Below are 22,972 nucleotides of genomic sequence, written 5' to 3' on the forward strand. Positions count from 1 at the left end.
TCTGGCAACTTTTGTTGTGTGGATTTCTCCTATGTGCAACTATATCTGTCTCCCTTTGCCCCTTTGGTGATCACATTTCTCATATCGCTTTCAAGGAAATTTAATATTGATTATATGCTGATTAATGCATTTCTAATTTATAGTCATAGGCTTCTGCTTTGGCTACACTTATGTTTATTTTGGCCTCTCTAGATAGGTGTTTCTTGCCTCTTGTGATGACGTGTACTGGGATATAGATCAAAGTGATATACTTCTAATGCCTTTTGGAGTATTAGTTGTTAGTTATGAAATTCCTGACAGCACCATTGCTTATTGGCTTAGTTGCAAAGTCCCTTTGATCACCTGCATTTGCAGACTGTTCCTCTCCTGGAACTTTCCGTTCTGTTTCACTTTTGAGTAGCATCTGTACTATTGATATAGGCATCCTGATGTTTTGAGCTAACTACTAACACATACCTAGGTATGGCTTTTAACCTTAGATATTTAGATTTTTTTCTTTTTTTAAAAGTATGATATAATTAAATTGTTAAAAGAACTCTGTTGTAAAGTCTACTCATTTACAGGAAATGTCTGGCTTTAGGAGAAGAGCTGTGCACTGTTGCAATTTTTGTTCATAGCTTTAAAAATTCCATTGCACCTTTATAAAATGGGGGGGAAGTCAAGGGGTTAATTAGGAATGTGGTGTGTTGCTAATGCTTAATCCTCTCATGAAGAGATGCCTAAAGTGCAATCTTTCTCTCAAAGGGTGAGAAGCAGAAACATTGCTTTAGTGTGGTTTTGTGAAGTTCTAGGTGTTATTCCTGCTCTCCAATAACTCATATAAAAGAAAGCATGCTCAGTTATCATTCCTACTAATATCTGTACATACTGGAGTTAGTGGTTATATTTGTTTATTTGAAATGACTTGACTTTTTTGGTTAGTGTAATTTACTTTTTAAAAAGTTAATTATCTTCTGGTGTGTTAGATCTGCAGCTACTCTATCAAGAAGCAGCCAACAGGCCTGCTTATTTTTTTTAACTGGCAGTGCTTCACAGAACTGTAGAAATGAATAACAAAAAAATCAATCCTGTCTGGCTGCAAGGACAGCATTATTGATTGTTAGCTAGTCACAATTTCTAGAGCTGTCAATTCAGTTCATACTGCCACACAGCTGCAATAATGTTAACTGCACTAATAACTACACTTCATTTTCAGCTTTTATCTTTAAAAATTTTCGTTGATCAGATTCTTAATGATATTTTTCTGATCCACCTGGGGCACCACAGAAAGAGTGAGAGAATCCATCTTTTATAATGAAGTTAGGGACCCATCGCTTCTGTTGCAGTGGAAGGAGAAAGTCGGTATGGCTAACATTAAGAATAACTCTTTTTTTCATGCCACAGGTGTAAATCTTCCTTAAAAGTAAATTAAAATATGCAGTTGTCCATTGTAATCTTAAATGGAAGAAAGTACCCCCATGATCTTAAAATGTCTGCTCAATACCTGGCCCTCAGTTGCAGTAGGGTAAGAGTCCTTCACCCTGAGAGGCTAACCTGGCTCCCTGGCTGCGGTGGAAGCAGCTGTGGACATCTGCAGCTCAGACTTTTGCCCCTGCTTGTGTCCTCCTGGTGCTGCAGGTCGGAGTTCGTACTGGAAATGCTGGCTGAGGTTGGCAGCTGGCTCGGTCATGGGGATGGCCTGTAGGCTGGCTGTACTGCCCTTGGCCCACAGTGCTAGAGTGTCTTTGTGGAAACTAGGAACATAGGTTACCACAGGACAAGATGAGGTAAAAAAGCCTTGGATGACCTGTACTAAGAAAAGGGACCTTTCTCAGGCTATCTTTTTATTAGCAAGTAATGTGATCCAGTAGAAACAGATGTGTAAAGGAAAGCATGCTATACATCTTTTAGGGGTGCTGTTTCCATACAGCTCCAGTCTGCTTTGAACGAAATGCCCATTAGCAGCTGCAGGGCAGCAGGCAGGTTCTGGATCCTACCTTCTGGTTCATCTAAAAGGAATCCAGTTGGTGTACTCTGAAACCTCTCTGAGTCAAGCGAGGTAGGAGGGGCTGATCGGGAGGGTATACTTTGAAAGTACGCTCTGATCCGAACTCAATCCGAACTTAATGTAGAGCTCCTTCAGTTGCCTTGAGCTCTCAGTTGCAGACGCAAAACTGAAGGCGGCTGTTCTCATTTGTTTAATTTCAATAAGCTCAGTTTTGCATAAGCTGCATAAAAGCTGTGAGCTGGCCCTATATAAGTAGCTTACGTATCCCCTTTGCTGATTGTCAAAGTAACCTGTAAGTAAAGTCTCTCCTCTTTTCGTTTTAGTTGCTCAGAATTCCTGACAGATAGAATTAATTTTCAAAGATGGAATACTTAATGTGTTTCAGTGCAGAGTGAAACAAGGGAAGCTAGAACTTGTGGGGCATAGTTCTTGCTTTACTTTATATCTGTAGAATTACAAATAAGATGCTAAATGTAGATGAGGATAGCTAGTTCTTGTATGAAGTTTTGTATTTGTGTGTACCTCCTGGGGAAAAAAAAAAATATTATTTTTCCCTGTATGTCTTCAGTAGTCTCTACACATTCTTTAGTTTTAAATATAGTGCCTGTGAGGTTGTTCACTTTTGTATTCTGAGCCACCATAAGGAGATGGCATAACATTTAGAGCAAGTTCTTAAAATTCTGAACACTTGTTCTTGTGTTATTTTCTTGACTGTTTGCTACCATAGAAAACTTTTTTGTTTGTGTGTTTGGTTGGGGTTTTTTTTGGCAGAATGGTAATGCCTACTTTCAATGCAGAATTCCTTCTCCCCACCTGAAGATTCTCAACCCATAGTCACGAGATCATCTTTAATCCCTGCAGGAGATTATTCCTTGGTGGCTTCTTGCACTAAATGATGTGTGCAAGAAGAATGCTGCTCAAAGAAGTTAAACTCTTAAAGGCAGCTCAGTTCTTCAGCTTTTACATCTTTGAAGAAGAAGAGCTCTCTGATTTTTCATGGTCTGAGTGTTTCGAGAATTCTTTTAGCTTTTTGTGCACTGGAGAGTGATTTTGGACTTTTTTTTTTTTTTATACTCAAAGGGGAAAAAAATGCTTGATTTACTCAGGAGCAGTAAACGTGGTGTTGAGAATCCCATTGTTACTAACATTTTCTGTCTTAACTACCTTACACAGTAATTCATAATATATGATCTTTGAATCCAGGCAGTATTTTATTGGTTGGGACCCCCTTACTTTGTGTGTCTTGAGAATGAAAGCTGGGTTTCCAGGAGCTCATCTATTTTGTTCTCTTCTAGCATAGTGAAGAGTGGCACATCTGTGGAAGCTGGGAGAGGTTCAAAGATAAGAAAAACACTGGATTGTGCACTACCTGCTTGCTCTGTGATTAATTTGTTTGGCTTCCAGACATAACTGAAGTTTGTGCAAGTTTATGATAAAATATAAAGCCAGATGTGAATTCTTTTCTGACTGCTATCGGTAATAATTTGTAGTCTCCAGAAGAAGTCGTTCAGGTTTAAAACTCAGTAAAGGAAATCTAGGCATTGGGTTGTTTGCTTTTAAAATTTATTTATTTATTTTAACTTCAGATGCTTTGATCGTCAGAGATCTGCAGACTTAATATGATGACAATGAAAAATGAGATGAGGGTTGGAGACATGTTTCTTTCCTATGCTTAGGCTATGGCTCGCCATTTGGTGCCTTTCAATATAAAATTTCCATCAAATCCTGAGCTGACAACCTTATGTTGGTTTTACTTTCTAGTGATTTCTGAAATCTCCTTTTTCTTCTGCTCTTGTAATTTTATCAAAGATGATAAAAAACTGGTACAAGCCGTTTTCAGCTGTTTTGCTGACGCAGCATTTACAAAAGTAGTGAAACACTAGGTTTGCATTTCTTTATTGGGAAAAATAAATGTTTAGCACCATAAACCCACTGTTACAGTCCTCTGTATGCTGTGCACATGCATGCTCTTATAAGCATAGAATCTAATACACAAACAAATTGGCTTAAGGAAAAAAAATCAATTTTTTTATAGAGAATGCTTAAAGCACACTTGGAATTTTGTGGATATTATCCAGTTTATTTATTTCAATACATTTATTTGCTATAACCCAAGAACTGTATAATATAGGAATGAAAGCCCCTGCCAAAAGACTCAACCAAAAGCATTGTTTCCCAATAAAATATCTTTTTTTCTTCTTGTGAATAATGTCACTCTAAGCAAAAACTTTTTAGGAAGCTTCCTCTTAGTAATGATATCCAAAATAATTCCTCTGCTCGCAGTTGGAAGTATGACGAGACCTTTAGTCTTGTAATGACATGGTTGCAGAGTTATTCCTAAGAGCAAATTTAGATCATGACCCACTCGCTGTCAGAATGAAAGCTTCAAAATGTTGCTGTCTTGGTGTTTGTTTTTGAAGAAATCTTCCTGTGACACTGATCTTTGTAGCAGAGAATCCTCAGCCCTAGTAAAATCACAGATATCTTTATGAAGTGGGATATAAGACTACAGGTTCCAGTTTGCGGTGCGAGTTATATCTGGATAAAACCAGCAGTGGCAGGAGAAGAACCTTTTGTCATCCTGTTGAGCTAAGCCTGACTGGTATAGTGGTGGGTGAGAAGAGGTGACTTCAGTATCCAAAAATAACGTACCTCAAGCAAATGAACACTTTTTTTTTTTTTTTATTATTATTATTAAGACAGTGCTTCAAGTGTACAATCTAATCTGATACTCTTCCTTCGTATGTACATGGCTGTGTAAGAAAACTAAGAAAATGTTTTCTTTCTGGCCTTGCTGTGTAGAAGGAAGCTGCACTAAGTCAACTGTAGCACAGTAAAGCAGTTCTGGGAATATTCTCCCACCCACTCCACTTCCCTTTTTTCCTGGCAAAGACCATACTAACAAACTCTGTGCAATACTACCGCTTTTCTTAATGGGAGGAGGCAGAAAAGCAGTGATGAAATTTATCAGTAGAATCCTGTCATAAAACCTTTGAAAAGCAGTAATTTTGAGTGACTGATGCAAATAGTACTCTGACTTGCTGACTTTACAGAATTGCTGATAAACAAGCACATGGTAGTGGCTATTTAAAGTGTAGTATTGAAAGCTTTGAGTAACTTCGGGATATTCATTGGGTAGGATGGGCAGGTTTGGTTAATTACTATAATTTCTGATAACTGTTCAACTACAAATTGATGCCTGGGCATTAAACACTCTTTGTTTCTTGGTGTGGATTCAGCAATCATTAAAGATATCGTCTGACTGTAAACAGGGAGAGTGAAAACTTTTCTAGTGAATGATTGTGGTAACTATAAAAATGATTATTTTTTTTTTGTGTTCTTCCTCCTGAAAGAGCACTTTAAACATGCTTGAAGTCAACATAGTGTTGCCATAATTGACATTAGGTCAATACTTATACTTAAAAAAAAAAAAAGCTTACATTACACTCTGTAACTGACAATACATAATGTAATGGAAGCTTTTTTAAAGTATAATTTTTTTCTTAAATCATTAATATATTTTTGAGGGAAAAATGTGGAAGAATGGCGTTCTGTAAATTTAGTGTAATTGGAGTTGACATTTTATGTTAATAATAGTCTCAAAACATCTGTAGTGGTAGAAAAGAATAATAGGAAAAATTATGTTCTGTTAGGGGAATGCTGGGTAGTGATCCCCAGCTCAAAATATGACTTGTGTAGAGAGTGTATTGACTGATACCTGGATTTGAGAGTCTAACGTGCCAACTTCAGCCATTGGAAACAATGTCTTCACAGCACACATGAAGCATACAGAAAAAATAGAACTCCCCTTTTGATCATTGGTTTGAAGGGGGGTTGCAAGGATTTGACCCTTAAAATAACTGTGGTATTCCAGATTTCCACAGCCTTCTGGTTTTATGGATTTGCTAATGTGTGTTAACTCAATCTTAACTTTTCTGGTGTAAAAGTGATACCAAAACAAGAAGTATACTTCATGGTCTTCATCTTTCCCAAGTCTATAACCACATTTTATACTGCCATATATGCTGAAAGGATGTGCTGTCACTAGTGTGTTACAGGGATCACATGGACTTTGAAATGCATCATAATATTTTTCTGAAATTTTTTTACTGCAACGGCAGCGTTGCCAACTCTTGCTGTTTGTATTCTAACTATCCTTCTGTGTTTTTTAAAATGCCAGGTTAGCACAATTTGATGACTTAGATGTGATAACCTCAGGGTATTTCTTTGAGAGAAAAAATCTTACCTATATAGCTGAGCCTTACCTATACAGCATGAGCTTTTGTAATCCTTCCCACCCACTCCTTGTAGTAGTAGACCTATTCTTCTCTGAAGTCAGCCGCATGAATGTGTGGACCTGCTGGCGCTTTTTTAAAATTATTTATTTATTATTCGTTCTGAATCAGGCATCTACCTTTTCTAATGGTTCCCATGGTATGAAGTTGTTGGTTTTGTTTTCATAACAAAGGCTATGGTGAAAAATCCAAACCCATGATTTTGTTTTAGCCTCAGTGCTCCAAACTGAGATAATTCAGATGTGATCTTTGCTAGGTCTATTACTTTTTCTGTCATCTATTTTCTATTTAAACATGTAATATTAGGTGTTTAAGTCTGAAAAGATTGTTAGTGTGTAAGAATTGTGACAGGGCGGGATTTGGGAAGCAAGCGAACTTTGCTTGGAAGGAAGCGAAGTTTGCTTGCTACAAAAGTCACTTTCAAACTTCTTATTAACTTGGTCATCTTCAAAAGCATAGGGTGTGAGCCAGATGCTGATCTGTAGTTGCCAGTTGGCATTCAGCATGCAAACAGCAATTCTTCGGATACATTATTTACTTTAACATTGAGGAAGGTAAGGAAATAGGCGCTGCCTATGATGTGACCATTCATCATGTATCTTCAGAAGTCATTTTTCCTTCAATGATTGCATGGTTTAAGGCTCTGGTAATACTACTGCTTGTACCATTTAGTGCGTAGTGAATGTTTAATGGACAAATGTCAAGGCATACTTTAGAGAGCTGAAACTTAATATACACTATGCCTAGAAATTTAGATGATGTGCATTCAGATACAAAAGAATGATAGTCCTTGCCTGCAGCAAGGATTTGATGCCTAGTTTGGAACTAACTTAAGACCTCTGAGCAGCTGAAGATCTGATGTGGTGCCTTTTATTGTAAGGAAGAGTACCCTAGCTGCATTTAATTCCGTCGTTTGCTTTTTATATGTTATCTGATTGGTTTCCTGAGTGTGTCAGATTGTGACAGACTGTGCCAGGACTGTTGATTGCAAAATATTTTAAAGGTGCATGTATTTGTTCAGGTGAAGTCCAAAAGAAAATAAAATAAAGATTTTTGGAGATCTGACTTCAACTGATCTTAATTCTACTCCTACATTTTACCAGTTCGCTCCTTTTGGAGGAGAGGAGAACGTGAGATGTGTTGTTTCCTTTAACGAAAAGTTGGCAGTGTGATGTATGATACATTTATATAATGCTATTGAAGTTAAGTTCTTTATTGTATATTTTGAGGTCGTTGTCTTGGGTTTCATCCCATGAGCTCTTGTTCTCTTATTGTCATCTGTGCACCTAGTTCGGTTATGTTAGTTATCTCAGAATGTATAGTCTGTCATAAGAATGCAGAGTTTGTGATCTGGTTTTAAACAAGGGCTACTTCACCTAATCTTTACATGCGATGATTGAAATTTTGTTTATTTCACTGCACTTTTTGGTCCAATGCAAGGTAACTTTTACGTATGAGGCAGCTGAGGCTTAGATGCAAAACATGACTTCGCAGAAGTTAATCAGTAGCAAGATCAAAACGTGGGAATATGGATGTATCTTTCCCCTTCTGTGCATTAAACCAGGTGGCACTAGAGATTTCATTAAGGTGTGCTTACTTTTGGAAAGGACTTTGTTCATTTACTCCCCCAATTTATAGGATGAATGCTGGATGTTTTAAAGGAATTCAAGGTGGGATGTTTTAAAACGTTTGCTTTATGAGGAGCAGATACACTTAAATCATTCAGAGTGATAATGATCTGAAAAATAACCTGTCTATTAAAAATCTTTGTGTGCAATCTGCTCTATATATGAAGTTGTTCTTTATCTGTGCCTTCATCCATTGTTTGATGGACTTTTTTATCATACATTACAAGTTGAGACCTTCATAAAAATCTAGTATCAATTGTGTTGCTTTTAAAGTCATGCTTGCAGTTTAGAACTTTAAAAAAGGAATGAAAGGACTTTTGAGTTTCCTCAGATGAGCAATATGAACTTGTTGAAGATATCCTGTGTGAAATACCTCTGTGCATAAGTTAGAGACTTCTTAAGGACTCTGCCTATAAAATTCTTTTTTTTGGTCTTGTATTCTCAGCTTGTTGCATTCCCTTCCAGTTCATTTCGTTCGGATAATGTGAATGCATTTCCAAGTAAATTGGCAGTGTTTACAATCTCAGTCCCTAGTGCCATTTTTTAATCAAACACATAATAAAGTGCTAAATAAACCATTCCCACCTGCATCAAACTCTTTATGTTCTGTATAGGGTATTTTGTAATTTATTTACCCAGGAAGACCCAATTTATCTGCACATCTGGGTTTCAACCCAGTCCTGCTTTTTATCCTGTTTTCCAGCTGGTTGATTGAGCCATAAGGGGATCAGATGGCTTTCTTGAAGTCGGTATAGTGATTGTCTCAGCTGGGTTTATACCCAAACTTCATCCTTTGCTGTAGCCACTTGGCCACACCACTCCGAACCAGTCTATCTGTATTGTTGGCAGTAATGGAACTAACTGCAAATGTCATTTTCTTTGTTTTATAGTTTTGCTTGTATTGAAATATTGTCACTTCTATACGTTCAGAAACATTACATCCGTTCACAACCTGGTTCCGTTCCACTTTGAACAGATACAACTTTTTGTCATGAATCTCCTTCCTGGATTCCAAATGCACGTTAGTTTCACAAGTTCTGGGGTAGTGATTGATGACATTGCTGGTTTGTGTTGCTTTGGTGTGCTTCCTCAGGGCAGGCCCTGTCTGACACTCCCTCTTTGGAAGAGGAACTCGTGTTTTTGCTCCTGTGTATCAGTGCCATAAGCTTCTTAAGACTCCTGGTTGCTGAGATACTCTTCCTCTAGAGTTTACTTGTTTACAGCAATAATACAATGTTAGAAAAAGACACACAGATTTGATAAAGGACTTCCTTAAGTGTGCATTTCCACGTACGTAGCCATGAGTTGTAAGTCTGAGGAAAGAAAAACTCTGGAACGTGGTATCATCAGCGTAATCTTACCCTGTTTGGTCTTGCTCTGCCTTCCTGAGGGAAGTCAAAATAGTCCTAGTTCCAATTTTTGTTATCAGTTTCCTCTTGCCTTTAGTTGCCACTGCATTGAAGAAGCATGACTTAACACTAATCCACATACACGTCATACAGGACTCTCTACAGTGAAGCAGATGATGAGGCTTGTTTTCTGGTGCCAGTCCTGTGTTGTTTCAAATTCCAGTGGGTCCTCTGTTCATTTCACTAGATGAAACACTTTAATTCAAAATAGTCCATTAAGTAAGTGTTGATTGCACAGTCAGTACTATCCAGGGACAGCTTTCTTCCTTCTACAAAATGGATTAGGTACTCAGTGTCGAGTACCGCAGTAGCATAAAAGCAAGTGAAATTTACAGCTGGCCATAACCAGTTAAAAATATCACAAATGCATTTGTAACAACCAGAAATATTTCTCCTTTCCCCAAGATTTTGCTGCTGCTTCCACTTTGCCTCCAGTCCCATTTATCTTTGCTCCTGTACTGCTATCCAGGTACATCTATGTGGTCTGGTTAACTACACTCTAATAGCTACAGCTGCCTGGGTCAAAGTCATCAAAAGGGGAGATTGGTTTGTCTAGGAGAAGGTAGGACTGGAGACAGTAAGCAGGCAGGAAGATCTTTTGAGATACCCAATTACTCCATCATGTTAAACTGTTTTACTGCAGCACCAAAAAAGGATGGAGAAGATGTATTTCCAGTTAATGCCATCCATGAATGCACTTCTGTTAAACATGATGAATACAGTGAATTAATGTGCAGATTTGCATTAATTTTCCTTTAAACTGGAGGAAAAGAAACCTTTGTGAACCTGTAACTTCCATGATACTGACATAAATGCTGAAATTTTATCTCTTCTTTTCATTGTTTCTTTTGTCATGTTGGAATTCTTTTATTCCAATAGTTTAATGGGTCAAGTCTCCTGACCTCACCCATCTCTGATTTCCAACTGAATGATCTACAGTCCTCTTGTTCTTAAGTATTAAAGATGTCATGCATCAAGTAGTTTTTATTTTCCTTTCAGCAATCTGTGGTATATGTAGGGACTACTGCTGCTGGCTATCAACTGCATTTTTCCAAAATCGTTTTTCCTATTCTGCAGTAAAGCAATTGTTTTTGCTTGAAGCTGAAATTTAAAATTGGCTTTCTGGAGGTTAGAGGAACAAAGCACCATGAAGAGAACCTCATGATAAAATAGACAGCAAAGAGATCTTACCAATATAATACTTGGTGGCTGTGCCATTTCCACAGTAACTCATGGGCAATACTCTGTGAGCATGGATATCATATGTGCTTGCTCTGTATTACCTCTCTCCTAGGCACCTGCTTGCCATCTTTTTTGGAAACAGGATAGTGATCTCAAGTATTTTTTGGTCTGAGCTAGTATGACCATTTGTAGGGCTTGAAGGATGAGAAATTTTGCCTAAAATGGAAATAATCAGAAGTAGAAAGTTGTTTGTTCCTAGAGCATGCTATCTTGGACTCCAGCTTCCTGCTTCTACAAGCAGCTACATTATCATTCCCATTAAAAATCACAAATAATAAGTTAATAAATAACCATTCAAACTGAATAATACATAGGTAATATGTTTGGTTGGTTTGTGTTTGGTTGGTGTTGGTTGTTGTTTTGGGTTTTTTTCCAAGAATTCAGAATCGCCTCTTTCTGTCATAAACTTTTTGATTTCTAAATGTGTTTGCTTTTTTGTTGATCTTGTGCTCATGTTGACCTATCGCTTGTGCAATTCTCCCTAGGTATTTGTTCCCAGGTACTGCTCTGTCATTACTGGGTGAGTACGCTCACTCTTAGCTCTCTATTCCACTAATTATTTTAGGGGCTTATTATCTTTACTTGGTTCCTGATAACTCCCTCTTTCCTCCACTCTCTGTTTGTTAATGTCTGATAGTTTTGAAGAAAGGTAAGACTCTCAATATGCCAATGTCTTCTAGTACAGCCTTTTCCTTTTACCCTGGCCCAGCAGCTGTTCTCAGTCAGACAGAAGATTGTAGTGGATGCACTAAGAAGAATCTATTTTTTTTTTTTTTTTTTTCCCGTCTGTCTGAAGCCAAAAAGGGACAAAAGTGTCCTAAGCAATCAGATTACTTCCTCGGTGGGTTTGCAGCACAAGAGATTGAAACTCTGCTGAGACATCTGTTTCCTGACAGGTTAGGTTCATTATTCCTGAAGTAAACTTCCAGAAAATGGGTTTGTGTCCTTAACAGTAAGAATGCAACAGGCTGGAGATCGGGCTGACTGCTAAGTGGAAAAGTTAATGTTTTTTGGGAAGGCACGATGCAGCCACCTGCGTACTATTACAGTGTGGAAATTAGTCATTTGTCTGGTATAGCTTTTGGTCTGACAAGTTCTGGAGGTAATAAAACAATCCTCATCTTTGTGGGTTTTTAAGTCATCTTCCCTTCCCTCTCCACCCACAAGTGCCATGCACATGCCTCTTGTAACCATGCTGGTTTTGTACTGTTGGCTGAACTTGCTCATATCAACTTGTAGAGATTTTTTTTTTTTCCCCCCTAACTATAAGATGAATTTCTGAGGAAGGAATTCAGTTATTCTTTATGCTTCCTTTGCTGTGGTTCTATACATTCAAGTTACAGACCTAAACCTGGTATTGGTTTTAATCTTTATATTCTTTTAAGTCTTCATTTCTACAATGAAGGAACAGAAATGGCCCGTTTTCATGGCTATGTTTCTTCCTCTCCAAACCAGGAAAAAAACAGGCAATGATTAAATCCAGTCAGTTTGATTTCTACATCAGTGTGCCGTCCTTCCGCTTGAAGAGAAGCCCTTTTCAGAAGCCTAGCTGAGTAGGCTACAGCTAGATTTGTTGGTATTCAGACTGAGGATTAAAATGAAGCCTGCTCCTTGAAAACGTGCTGGTAGTTGTAGAGAGACCATGCCTTTTTTTCTGTCTGTGAAGGGTTCCTTTTGCAGAGAAACTCTTGTTTTTTCTCTCTTTCTCTCTTTCTCCCATCGGTGGAGAGGAAAAAGAACCTTAAAACAAGCCTTGTTAGGAGAGCTAGGAAACTGAAGACCACTAGTGCCCCCTCAGATCCGCCAGTTGTTGAGGTGCATCTCAAACTTAGATGCTTCTACTTCCTGCCTCCTACCATATCTGCCTTGAGCAGTGGAATGATTTGCTTCGCAATAGTTTAAAGTCACAACCGTGATCATCAGCTGCTGAACTGAGCAGGGTATTTCATGCCATACAGCTGTCATTACGGCTCTCGCTAGGTGAGTGGTGTAGCACGGTTGGTGTTGAACCTGCCATGCTTCCATTTTGCCACCTTTTCTGCTGTGCTGTTTCTAGTGCTGTTGCTGCTGTTTTCCTCCACCTCCTGTTAAAGGAGGGTGCTGAAACCTCTGTAGTTCAAGAGCCCTAGTGGCTAAACCACACCTCTAAATCTGTCATAGTTTGATACCAGCTAGTCTATGGACAAACAGGCTTACAGATAATTGGGGAAAAAGTTTCTGAATCTGCTTCAGACCTTGCCACCAATATTGGGTATCGTAAATGTATTCCTCACTTAGTGTGTTTTCTTTTTCTATTTATGGGGGTTGTTTTTGAAGATCAGCTTAACCTGAAGCCTGGAAACAGCTTCATTGAGTGCACCTTATGCACTTGCAGAACCCCGTTGCAATGCTTGCAGTGTTGACAGTGGGCTGTAGAAACTGGGAAAGAGCAGAGCCCCGCTGAAGCGAGGGGGTGGCCTTGGTAGTCATCTCCAGTGGGGAAAGGGACTGCTGTTGAATTTGGCCTTGGGGATTTCAAAGCAGAGACATCTCTTGCGCTTGAGAACAGTGACAAGTGTTGTTGTCACACCCTTTGCAATTAAACACAAATCTCATGGGTAATAACCACAATCAGTGTGTTCTCCCTAATAAATGAAGTAAGAACTAGATAATGTGCAACAGCGCTGTGAAGACCTTGTTATAGAGTTCCCTCTCTCCTGGGGAAGTGGTGTACGTGCTTCAGCCTGAGGGTGAGGTGCTTGGCTGAACGCTTCTGCCCAGCAGGGTGCCATCAGGAGCTTAAGAACACTGAGAATTCGGTGTGTCCCGCTTTGAGGTGAAACAGAACCAATTTTCTTTTCAGTAATTTTACTTTTCAGCTAAGCTTCTTCGAACTAATGTGCAATGAAACATACTTATCATTCGTGTGTTGCTGGTCGTTGGAACGCCATGGAGGATTTATCTTAAAGAGCAAAGAATCCAAAAGCAGTATTTCCAGGCCTTTGCGCGGCTTCTATTTTCATGACTTGCAGAAGAACGGGGCGAATAAATGGGTGGCTGAGGCCCCCTAGTGCCACCACAGCACGCTGCACTCCTCGGGCTCAATGCCCACAAAATTGCAGTCTACATTTACTTTTATTTTTAATACAAAGAGACGCTTTTTAGGCTAAAATACCTCACGATGTACTACGGGTTCACATGTAAGTGTTTCCTTACTGGAAACGTGAATTGTCCATCATTTATTTTTCATGTCTTGTTTGTAAAGCTCTGCAAAAAGTGAGAGAGAGGATTCTGTTCGCAACCGTTCTGGTTAATATTTGTGTTGAGGGCAAAAAGCTATAGAGGGAGGCTGAAGGCTTGTCGGGCACACTTTTTACCACAGTTGTGTGTCTGCCCAAGAATGACTGGGAGGAAACGCTGCGCAGCTCGTGGTGTCTGATGCTGTGGTGTATTCTATAGCTTGGGGGTGGGAGGGACGAGGAAGAAGTGCCAGGGAGGGAGGAGCGAGATGGTTGTGGGGTTTTGTTTTGTTTTTGTGGTTATTAGCCATGTGGTTTTGGTTGGATTGCTGAGACCTTGAGAATTCCTTCCAAATGCTGTGATCTAAGATACAGCAGTGGGGACATATGTTAGAACGGATTACCTTTGCGCTTAAAATTTAAGTTAAAAGTGTATATTCACAAGTAGTGCAAAGTAGTACAGAGCTCTCCTTGGAAAAAGCTTAGACTCTAGAGAATAGCTTGATGCAAGGTAACTTAATGTTGCCCTTAGACTATTATTAGAACAGCTTTTTTCAGTATTTCTGTGTTGCCCTAGTCTTAGAATTTGTTGGAATTGTGGCTTTTGTCAAAATTTAGCCATTTACTTTTGTGACAAAGTTTTGGCATTCCATCAAGTATGAATAGTAGCTAATAAAGCTTTAATAATGACATTAATTTTGGTGTTTAGTCAGCTAGTTGGCTTGTCACTCTCGCCAGTCTGTAATGCTCTCCCTCAATTTGCTGTTGCACAGATTTTTAACAAGCAATAGAAAGTGGGGAGCCTTGTCCAGAATGCTATTGGATTTTATTCTTTAACAAAGAAATAAAAAAAATCGGGGATGTAAAGTTAGGCCTTTATAAGCAGATATGCTTTGTTTTCTGGACACTTTGTAAACCAGTGTCTTCAGAGATAAAGTTGCCAAACAGACCTGAAATTTATTGTGAGGGGGAATGGGCAGGAAATGAGGCAGGTAAAAAGTTAAAAGGAATCTCTCTGGGTGGCATTAATCTATGCTTTTTTATTCTTATTTTGGGCATGGTTTGGAAGCCTAATACTGGTGGTCTTTGTACGAATTCCTGTTCACTTGTTCACAGAAACTCCTCGTTAGGGCTATCAGTTTTAATAGTAAATGGTAACTTTTGTCAAAATACATAGTTATGTCAAATTGGCTTGGATGGCAAGCTTCATTGTTTTGTTCCAAAGATGGTAATGTTGATGCTTCAAAGGTTGTAAAACAAAATGTTTTCCACCCGTTTGTTTGTTTCTTGGTTTGGATGTGGAGAGGACCAAAGACTATAGGTGTGATCTAGCTGTGCCTCTACACTATCTTCTAGATAGGCTTCGGCTAACATCTGAATTTCAAAAACTTTTGTGAAGTTAAACTTTTCAGTGAACATCAATAGCAGACTTAAAAAGAACAAATGAAAATAAAGAAAGGTTGGGATATAGCTGATAGGCTGATAGTTTCTATCACAGAGAATACTTTATAATTTGTCGCATTTTTCTGTTGTTTTTTAAGGACCAGTTCAGGGTGTAGAAACCTAGTTGTGGGATATTGAGGAGTTGTGTATGGCACTGAACTTATCCTACCATATTCAGTGTTGATCCCTTAAGCTGTTCTGGAGTTGTAAATGTCTCGCTTGTGTTTGGAATAGCTGTGGGACACTACATTTGTACAAATTAAAAAAGGAAATATTCAGTACAACATGTTCTTTATCTTTTTTTTATTATTATTTTGCAGTTGTTCAAGGATCTTATGCATAGCATATGAGGTTTTGCAAGGATTGCAATATATGAATAAACATGGAATGGTCCACCGAGCACTCTCCCCTTGCAATATTCTTCTGGATCGAAAGGTACAGCTACAGGAATAGATCTATGGTTTTGTTTGGTTTTTGTTTTTTCCTCTTGCAGCCAACAAATAGCATGCTATGTCATATATGGAGACTGGGCAGTCACAGTCCTTTTGATGGGGAAAAATTGCATATCTGGAAAGGTGTTGGTTTTGTGGTGTGGGGTTTTTTTGGTTTTGTTTTGTTTTTTTAAACTATAGTTTTCCCCCATTTCCTAAATTGCAAATGTATTTCAGATTTCATTTTTCTCTTTTCCCATTGTCTTCTATCGCATACCGCTTTTTTCACCCTTTTCTCCTTAAGATGGTAACATAAGTCTTCTTGTCATCATTGTAATTAGTTAAAAGACCTTCCTAGCTGTCTGAATAGGAAAATACTTATTCTGGCTAATTAGCTGTTAATAATATTTCCTGTGTTTCATGGTGATCTGATACTTAACTTGTAAGGTATCAACGTATTTCTTTGTTCATGTTAAATTATTACAATTCCAGTACGTGTCAATACTGTCATCACAGACTATTGAGTCGGCAGCGTTGAATACAGGTTCTGTTCATAAAAGCTGAGAGAAATTAATAGCTACAGTTGTACTCAGGGCAGTCGCTTCATCTGAACTGACAGCTAAGCCTGTCTGCATAACCCCTCTCTTCTCCTACTTACTCAGTTTAGATAGAATAGCTAGATCCTCTGCTTGGAAGGCAGAAAGAAAAGAGGAAGGAACACTCTATTTTATATACTGGTAAACAAATAAAAATCATAATAATGCTCCAACAAGCAGAAGTACTTTAGGATTTTAAGATAGTCCTAAAATCGATGAGTAACAAAGGGTGCCATCAGACCGTAAACTTCTAAATTTTTTCCCTGCACTTGGAGTAGCTGGCTCGGAATAGCCTTCACTTTTGCACCATCTGCAGGCTGGCTGAGTATAATTCAAAATCCAGCAGAAACAATACCTCTGTTTAACTTCTACGCATATTTTGTTTGTTTGTTTTGGTGTTAACTTTCTGCCTCCACATAATAAAAGTAAGCACCTGGAAAACTTGTTTGTTTGAAATATGTGTTGATACAGTTAAGGAGGGTAAGATAGTAATGAGTCGATGGGAAGGACTGGAGGAGCAAGGCTATGTAAATGGAAAAGGTGAGGGAATAGTAGTGATGCTTAGGAAGTCCTACAATTCAAATAGGATTTTGAGCAATTTTCAAATAGGAAAAATATTCCATAAAGTATTTAAGCATTTTTAATTTACTGAAAATATACTGCAACTTACAAAGTTCTGATTTTCTTGTTTGTTCCAAACAAGGTGATTGCTTAATGCTCTTGGAAAGCAAAAGCATTAGAAATAAGCACCTTATTAACTTGCAGTGGAATTCTTTGTAATAGATGAGACAGAAATGTAAGAGGGTGACTTTTTATAGGTATCTGTTTTCTGACACCTACTGCAACTTGTAGTTGTTTGTTTGTGGTTTTTGTTTTTTGTTTTTTTTTTAACTAAACACAGATTCTTCCAATGACAGATTCTGCTGCTCTTGATAATTTATTTTTTCCTTGTCAGGGACATGTGAAGTTGGCGAAATTTGGACTCTACCATATGACTGCTCAAGGTGTTGATGTTGATTTCCCTATAGGGTAAGGATGTAGCTACACAATACAAATATATCAGGGATGTATTTTTTCAGAAAATATATTTATGTTTTTAGGAATCATCTTCAAAAATGTGTTGTACGCACAGGTTATAGGTTGCTGGTCTCATTCATATCTCTTGCATACTCCCCTTACACAAAAGCTTCTGATAATGTCACTGAAGAGGTTATCACCTGACTAAGTGAAATTGGTGAAATGGTGCCGTGCAAGCATGTTACTGTAACTATGGGATGTCAGTCCTTATTGCCTAGATTTGCCTTCAAATGCAAGTAGTTCCCTGTTACTCAGATTCTGGGGGTACAGTCTAATTTCATATTTAGGAAAAAGCACAATCAGTGCTTCAATATTGCACACTACTGTAGGCCTCTTGTCTCTTTATCATTTTGTGATTTATTTTCAAGTGATTTTGTCTAGCCAAAGTGGCATGCTTTGTTGCAGTGTTTCCTTGCCGCTTTTTGTTGTTTTGAGGTGTCATGTTGTTTACAATTGATACACTGAGCTGATTCTTAAAGACTTGCCCAAAAGAAGTAATGATGTTTCCCTTCAAAAGGTGATTTCAGATTATTTTTTAAGTTTTATAATTAATTGTTGACAGACAAAGCGATAATGTCCTTTTAAAATGATCTAGTAGCAGGTAGAATACGTCCTCAACACCTTTTGTTATTTTTTTTTACAAATTCAAAAGTTATTTGATGGGGACACTGTCAATGGAGGGGAATACTGCCACCACCCCCAAATATAGGTCTGGGAGACATTTATTTAATGTACTGATGCTGAACCTCAGTATATGTTTTCTTTGAGTTATGTAGACATACTATTTTGAAAGCTGCTGTTATTTCCTCTCACGAAAAGACAGAGCTAGTGATTAAGACTTGACCTTTTCTGTAGTAGGCACTATGTATTTTGCAACTGGAGTGAAACTTTGCTGCAATGTGTAGATTTTGACTGAATAAAATAACAATCTACATTGCTATGAATTCAGAATGCAAAATTGATTACTGTAACTGAAACGTAAGTTTTTTCAACAGACGGGATATTACTTAATGTTGCTGCATCTTTCTAGGTACCCATCATATCTGGCACCTGAAGTAGTTGCACAGGGAATAGCCAAACCAAGTGATTATACTCAGTGTGAGAAGCCTCTGCCTTCTGGCCCTAAATCAGACCTGTGGTCTCTTGGTATAATATTATTTGAGCTTTGCATGGTATGTAAGAGGATAATTCTTTTGATTGTGAATCTTGGGGAACACTAACATTAACTTGATTGCTCTTCAGTATGGGGTTAATGACACTTTGCCCATCACCCAAGAAAATGTTAGCATTCCTACGTGGATAGGATTTTTGGTGGTTCAAGTACTAGGGTGCATATTGGCTTGGCTATGAGTGTATGAACTAACCATGAAGGGCAGCTCCCTGTTAAGCCACAATGATGTGAATGCACGATCAAATTCTCAGCAAGGAATAGCTTCTGAGTCAAGAAGTCTCTCTACATAATTTTTTTGTTTTAATTGTGCTTTTTAAGTGTTAAATAACCATTACTGTTATGCCTTCATTCTCCTTGGAAAGGATGAGAAACTAAGAAAGTTTCACAGAGAGGAAGAGAAAGGAGAATCTGCCTTATTGCCAGAATTTAAAGAGCTTCTGTACGTAGTTAAGGGTTTATTTGGAAAATGCTTATTTGACTCTAGAAGTTGAAATAAATTATGACCACATAATCTTTACTACTTGTATATGTTAAACTGAACTTCTTTCATTCAAAGACAGTGACGTTCTGTAGGGAGGCATGATCTAGCAAACACCTCAGTATCGATATTAAGCCTTATTATATAAGATCACTGAATTGTCAGACAATTGCATGGTCAAGAACTTGTTTTATATACTGATTAGATCAGGACATTGGAAATAGTCTTTTACATATTCTGCTCTTCTGTAAATTTGCATAGTGTTCATAGATCATTATTTATTCCTTTGAATAAGTACATTTTCTTAAAAATGCAATAATGATATCTTTTGAAACACCTTTAAAGGGATTTTTCAGATGACTTTTCAAAAGCACTCTGCAATAATGCAAGCTATGATGATTGCCATGTTTTGTAATTAATTACCGTTGTTCATGCTTATATTGAAAAAAACAGTCTTTTGAAAGCGTGTCAGTGAATTAATAATAAACCTGTAGGTTTGCTAAGGCAGCTTGGGGCTTTGTTTTGCATATTTTATTTGGTTTTGCATTTGTTCCAGTTAAGAGAAGTTATAAATGATATGGTGTTTTTTTTAGGCATGAAACAGTTTCTGCTATAGTTGGAGTAAACAATGTTTTCTGTTCTAACAGTTTTCCTAAATCTAAAATTCATGTGTAGAAACTTTTTTCACTGTCTTTGTATATAGATGGGTGTGTATGCTATCTAAATATTCTTATGTGGTAGTATTCAACTGTTGATTTGATTTTGTTATTCGTTTAGGGGAGAAAATTATTCCAGAGTTTGGAGATAGCAGAAAGATTGAAATTTATAATTATGTTAGGTAAGTAGCACAACATCAATCTTTTAAGTTTCCAAACAGCTCTATAATTAGAACTTTACAGGTTAGTCAGCTTGTGATGCTCAGACGTAAGGCACTTTACCTTTGTCAGCTTTCATTTCCAGGATTAAATACGCATTTGAAGCATGGTTGCTTGTCTAGAGAAGGTACAGAGGTAGGTACCACAAAGAATAAGTTTGTGGAAGAACTATGAATATGTTAGAGTAATGGCAAACTATAAAAAAACACACTCAAAGGTTGTCATTTTGATGGTTATTTGTTGTTTTGTGTTGCAGGAGGTTTCTGAAATGAGTTAGGAATTGTATGACACTAAAGAAAACTGTCCCCGCGCTAGCGGTGCTTGTATACCAAATCCCAAGCAGGGAGAAGCAGGAGTCAAATAGGAAGACAGAAAATAAAAAGAGGGCTGAGAAGCTGGATCACGGAATCACGGAACTTCAGAATTGGAAGGGACCTCTAGTCCAACTCCCCTGCTAAAGCAGGATTGCCCAGAGCACATTACTCAGGACTGCATCCAGGCGGGTCTTGAAAATCTCCAGAGAAGGGGACTCCACAACCTCCCTGGGCAGCCTGTTCCAGTGCTCTGTCACCCTCACCGTAAAGAAGTTTTTCCGTGTATTTGAACGGAACTTCCCGTGTTCTAACTTGTGCCCATTGCCCCTCGTCCTGTCACTTGGAACCAATGAAAAGAGCCTGGCTCCATCCTCCTTCAACCCACCCTTTAGATACTTGTACGCCATAATAAGGTCTCCCCTCAGCCTTCTCTTCTCCAGGCTAAAGAGTCCCAGCTCTCTCAGCCTTTCCTCATAAGGGAGATGCTCCAAGCCCTTAATCATCTTAGTTGCCCTGGATCCAGGCTTTTGTTTCTGGCTTTACCTGGAAACTATAAAACAATAGTGTAGAGGTAGAATTTTTGCTTAATATAAATGAGTCTGGAAGTGGGACTGTTTGTGAGGTTTAAAACTTGATTTCTTGTGGGGTCTTTGTGTAAACCATGGGGAAGGGAAGGACATGAATTTGCGATTTGAAGTTTTATCAGGAAGTTGTTATTATCCAGAACAAAAAGTGATACTGTTAAAGTTAGTTACTGTCAGTAGAAACATCTTTCTCATTCAGCAATTAGTGCTTGGCTGCTGATAGTCTGACTGTTTTGGTATGTGATTCGTTAACAAAGCTTCCTGAAGCATTTCAGTCCCCCTCAAGTTGAATGCAAGTTATTGGTAGCCTTTATTCACTGAAGAACATTCCACATCCTGACTTGGGAATTAGTTTCTCAATAATGTGTTGAGAACAAGTTATAAAATACTGCTAGAATTATCTGCAAGTCGCAACAAAATGAAAATTACTTTGAGCTTCTATATGCGGGTTCTCTCAGGGATATTTTTTTTTTGTAAGTGGAAAAACTGTTTTAATTTATATGGCAGACACTGGCATTTTGGATTTCCTAAGCCTGCGAAAAGATTTTCGCTGTTAAATTAGATGGGCTACATAACTTACTTAGGTTTTAGTTTTCGGTCTGCTTAGGTGATAATAATTTTCATTTCTAATTTTGAGAATTCACTTTCAGGTGATATGGCAATGTCTGTAAAAAGTTAAGTGCTATTTATTGGGGTGGGGTTTTAGCTGATATCCTGTTCAATTGATATCACTTGTTTCTTAGTCTTTAATTTTTTATTGTTCTGTTTGTTTTTCAAAGGCTGTGTAGATGATATTGTAACTGTATTGGCTGAAGAACATGGTTGCCTTGATATTATTAAGGTTTGTGGAACTAGTTTGCTCCTACATGCTGTGTCATCCAAAACATTTTATTATTGTTGCAGAGTATTTCACATATATTTTTTTAACTTATTTGATCACTTAATATTGCAGTATGAGGAAAAATTTTGAACTCAAAACTACACATCTAAGATCCTTTCAAATAGCCAGTACTGGTAATATTCGGTTTTTCCTAAAATTACTGTTAATGCTCTCTGGCTAGTTTAAGTTACAAATTTTCTTTAGAGTGTTGGGGGTTAAGTATTTTTCTTTTAGAAATTTAGTCTTCTATCTGGTGCACGTTACATATTCTGATAGTGTAGGTTTATACATTTCAACTCATCCTGATCCCCAAAATTAATCACTGAATTTTACTGTTTGTATATTTTGAGACATCATGTAAAAGGATTTTGACTGTTATCAGAAGGGAGTTCCCAGGTACTGCATTGTTTCAAGCTGGGTAGAGTATCTAAATTAAAAGATAAAAAGCTGCATACATTGCAAATTTTCAGACTTTTTTTTTCCCCAAAGTAAATGCTGGGGTGGGGGGATGAGAAGAATTACTTCCCCAGCATTTTGGTCTAACACAGCAAACCTCGTATGTGTAGGTGTGAAATCTTATTGCCCTCAAAGGAGTAGCCTGTATGTTAAAAGTTAAGTATGAGCTAAGTGGCTTCCTGAATTAAGATAGTAATAAACAGACTTCTTCCATACTTTTCTTATGTTCCAGGACCTTTCTGAAAATGTCATAGCTCTACTGAAGAAATGCCTTACATTCCAACCTTCTAAGAGGCAAGTATTCAGTCCAAACGTCAGTAAACTCTGCTGGGATGCTATGAGATTACAAGACCTGTTGCGGAACTGTTTTTGGAATACCGATGATTTGTGCTACCTTTAAGAAATTCTTGGGTTATTTGCTTTTTAATGTTTGAAGGAAAAGAATTGGGGGCGAGGGGTGGTGGGGTGGTGGAAATCAAGTATGCAAAACATTGAGATTGAATCTGAATGTTTTGGGGGAAAACTGTTCAGGTATTTGTAGTTCTAAGTTCACAGCTTTTACTGGTTTCGTGTCTGGAAGTTGGTGGCGGTTACTATAGTTCAGTAGCCAGAATTAGGGCTGCTTTCTTCAAATCTCTTCTTTCAAAATACTTCTTCATTATGTCAGTCCACCACAACTTTCTTCTGAAAACTGAGTTATGCTTTTGTTCTTTATTCAAGGCTTCACATTTGCATTTTTCAATCTCTGCTTAGAGGAATTAATAAAATAGTTGCTATGTATATTTAATGAAGGTGAGTGCTGAACTTGGGCAGTGAAGAGACATGGTGTGTTATGCATCATGAATTGAACAAAATTGCTAGACATTTTTTGCTATTAAAATTTCTGAA

The 22,972-nt window shown here is 37.9% G+C and overlaps 1 protein-coding gene across 1 annotated transcript in view; it reads left to right on the top strand.

The window, feature by feature from the left end:
- TBCK (TBC1 domain containing kinase) overlaps positions 1–22,972 on the top strand; it is a 111,599-nt gene that overhangs the window by 15,592 nt on the left and 73,035 nt on the right. The window contains exons 4-9 of the mRNA XM_082482760.1: positions 15,543–15,657; positions 17,205–17,278; positions 18,357–18,498; positions 19,753–19,813; positions 21,528–21,589; positions 22,317–22,378. Coding sequence (XP_082338886.1) covers positions 15,543–15,657; positions 17,205–17,278; positions 18,357–18,498; positions 19,753–19,813; positions 21,528–21,589; positions 22,317–22,378 — 516 coding nt within the window. The remainder of the gene's footprint in view (positions 1–15,542; positions 15,658–17,204; positions 17,279–18,356; positions 18,499–19,752; positions 19,814–21,527; positions 21,590–22,316; positions 22,379–22,972) is intronic.

The sequence above is a fragment of the Vanellus vanellus genome, assembly GCF_965231255.1.
Source record: "Vanellus vanellus genome assembly, chromosome: 4".
NCBI classification, from domain to species: Eukaryota; Metazoa; Chordata; class Aves; order Charadriiformes; family Charadriidae; genus Vanellus; species Vanellus vanellus.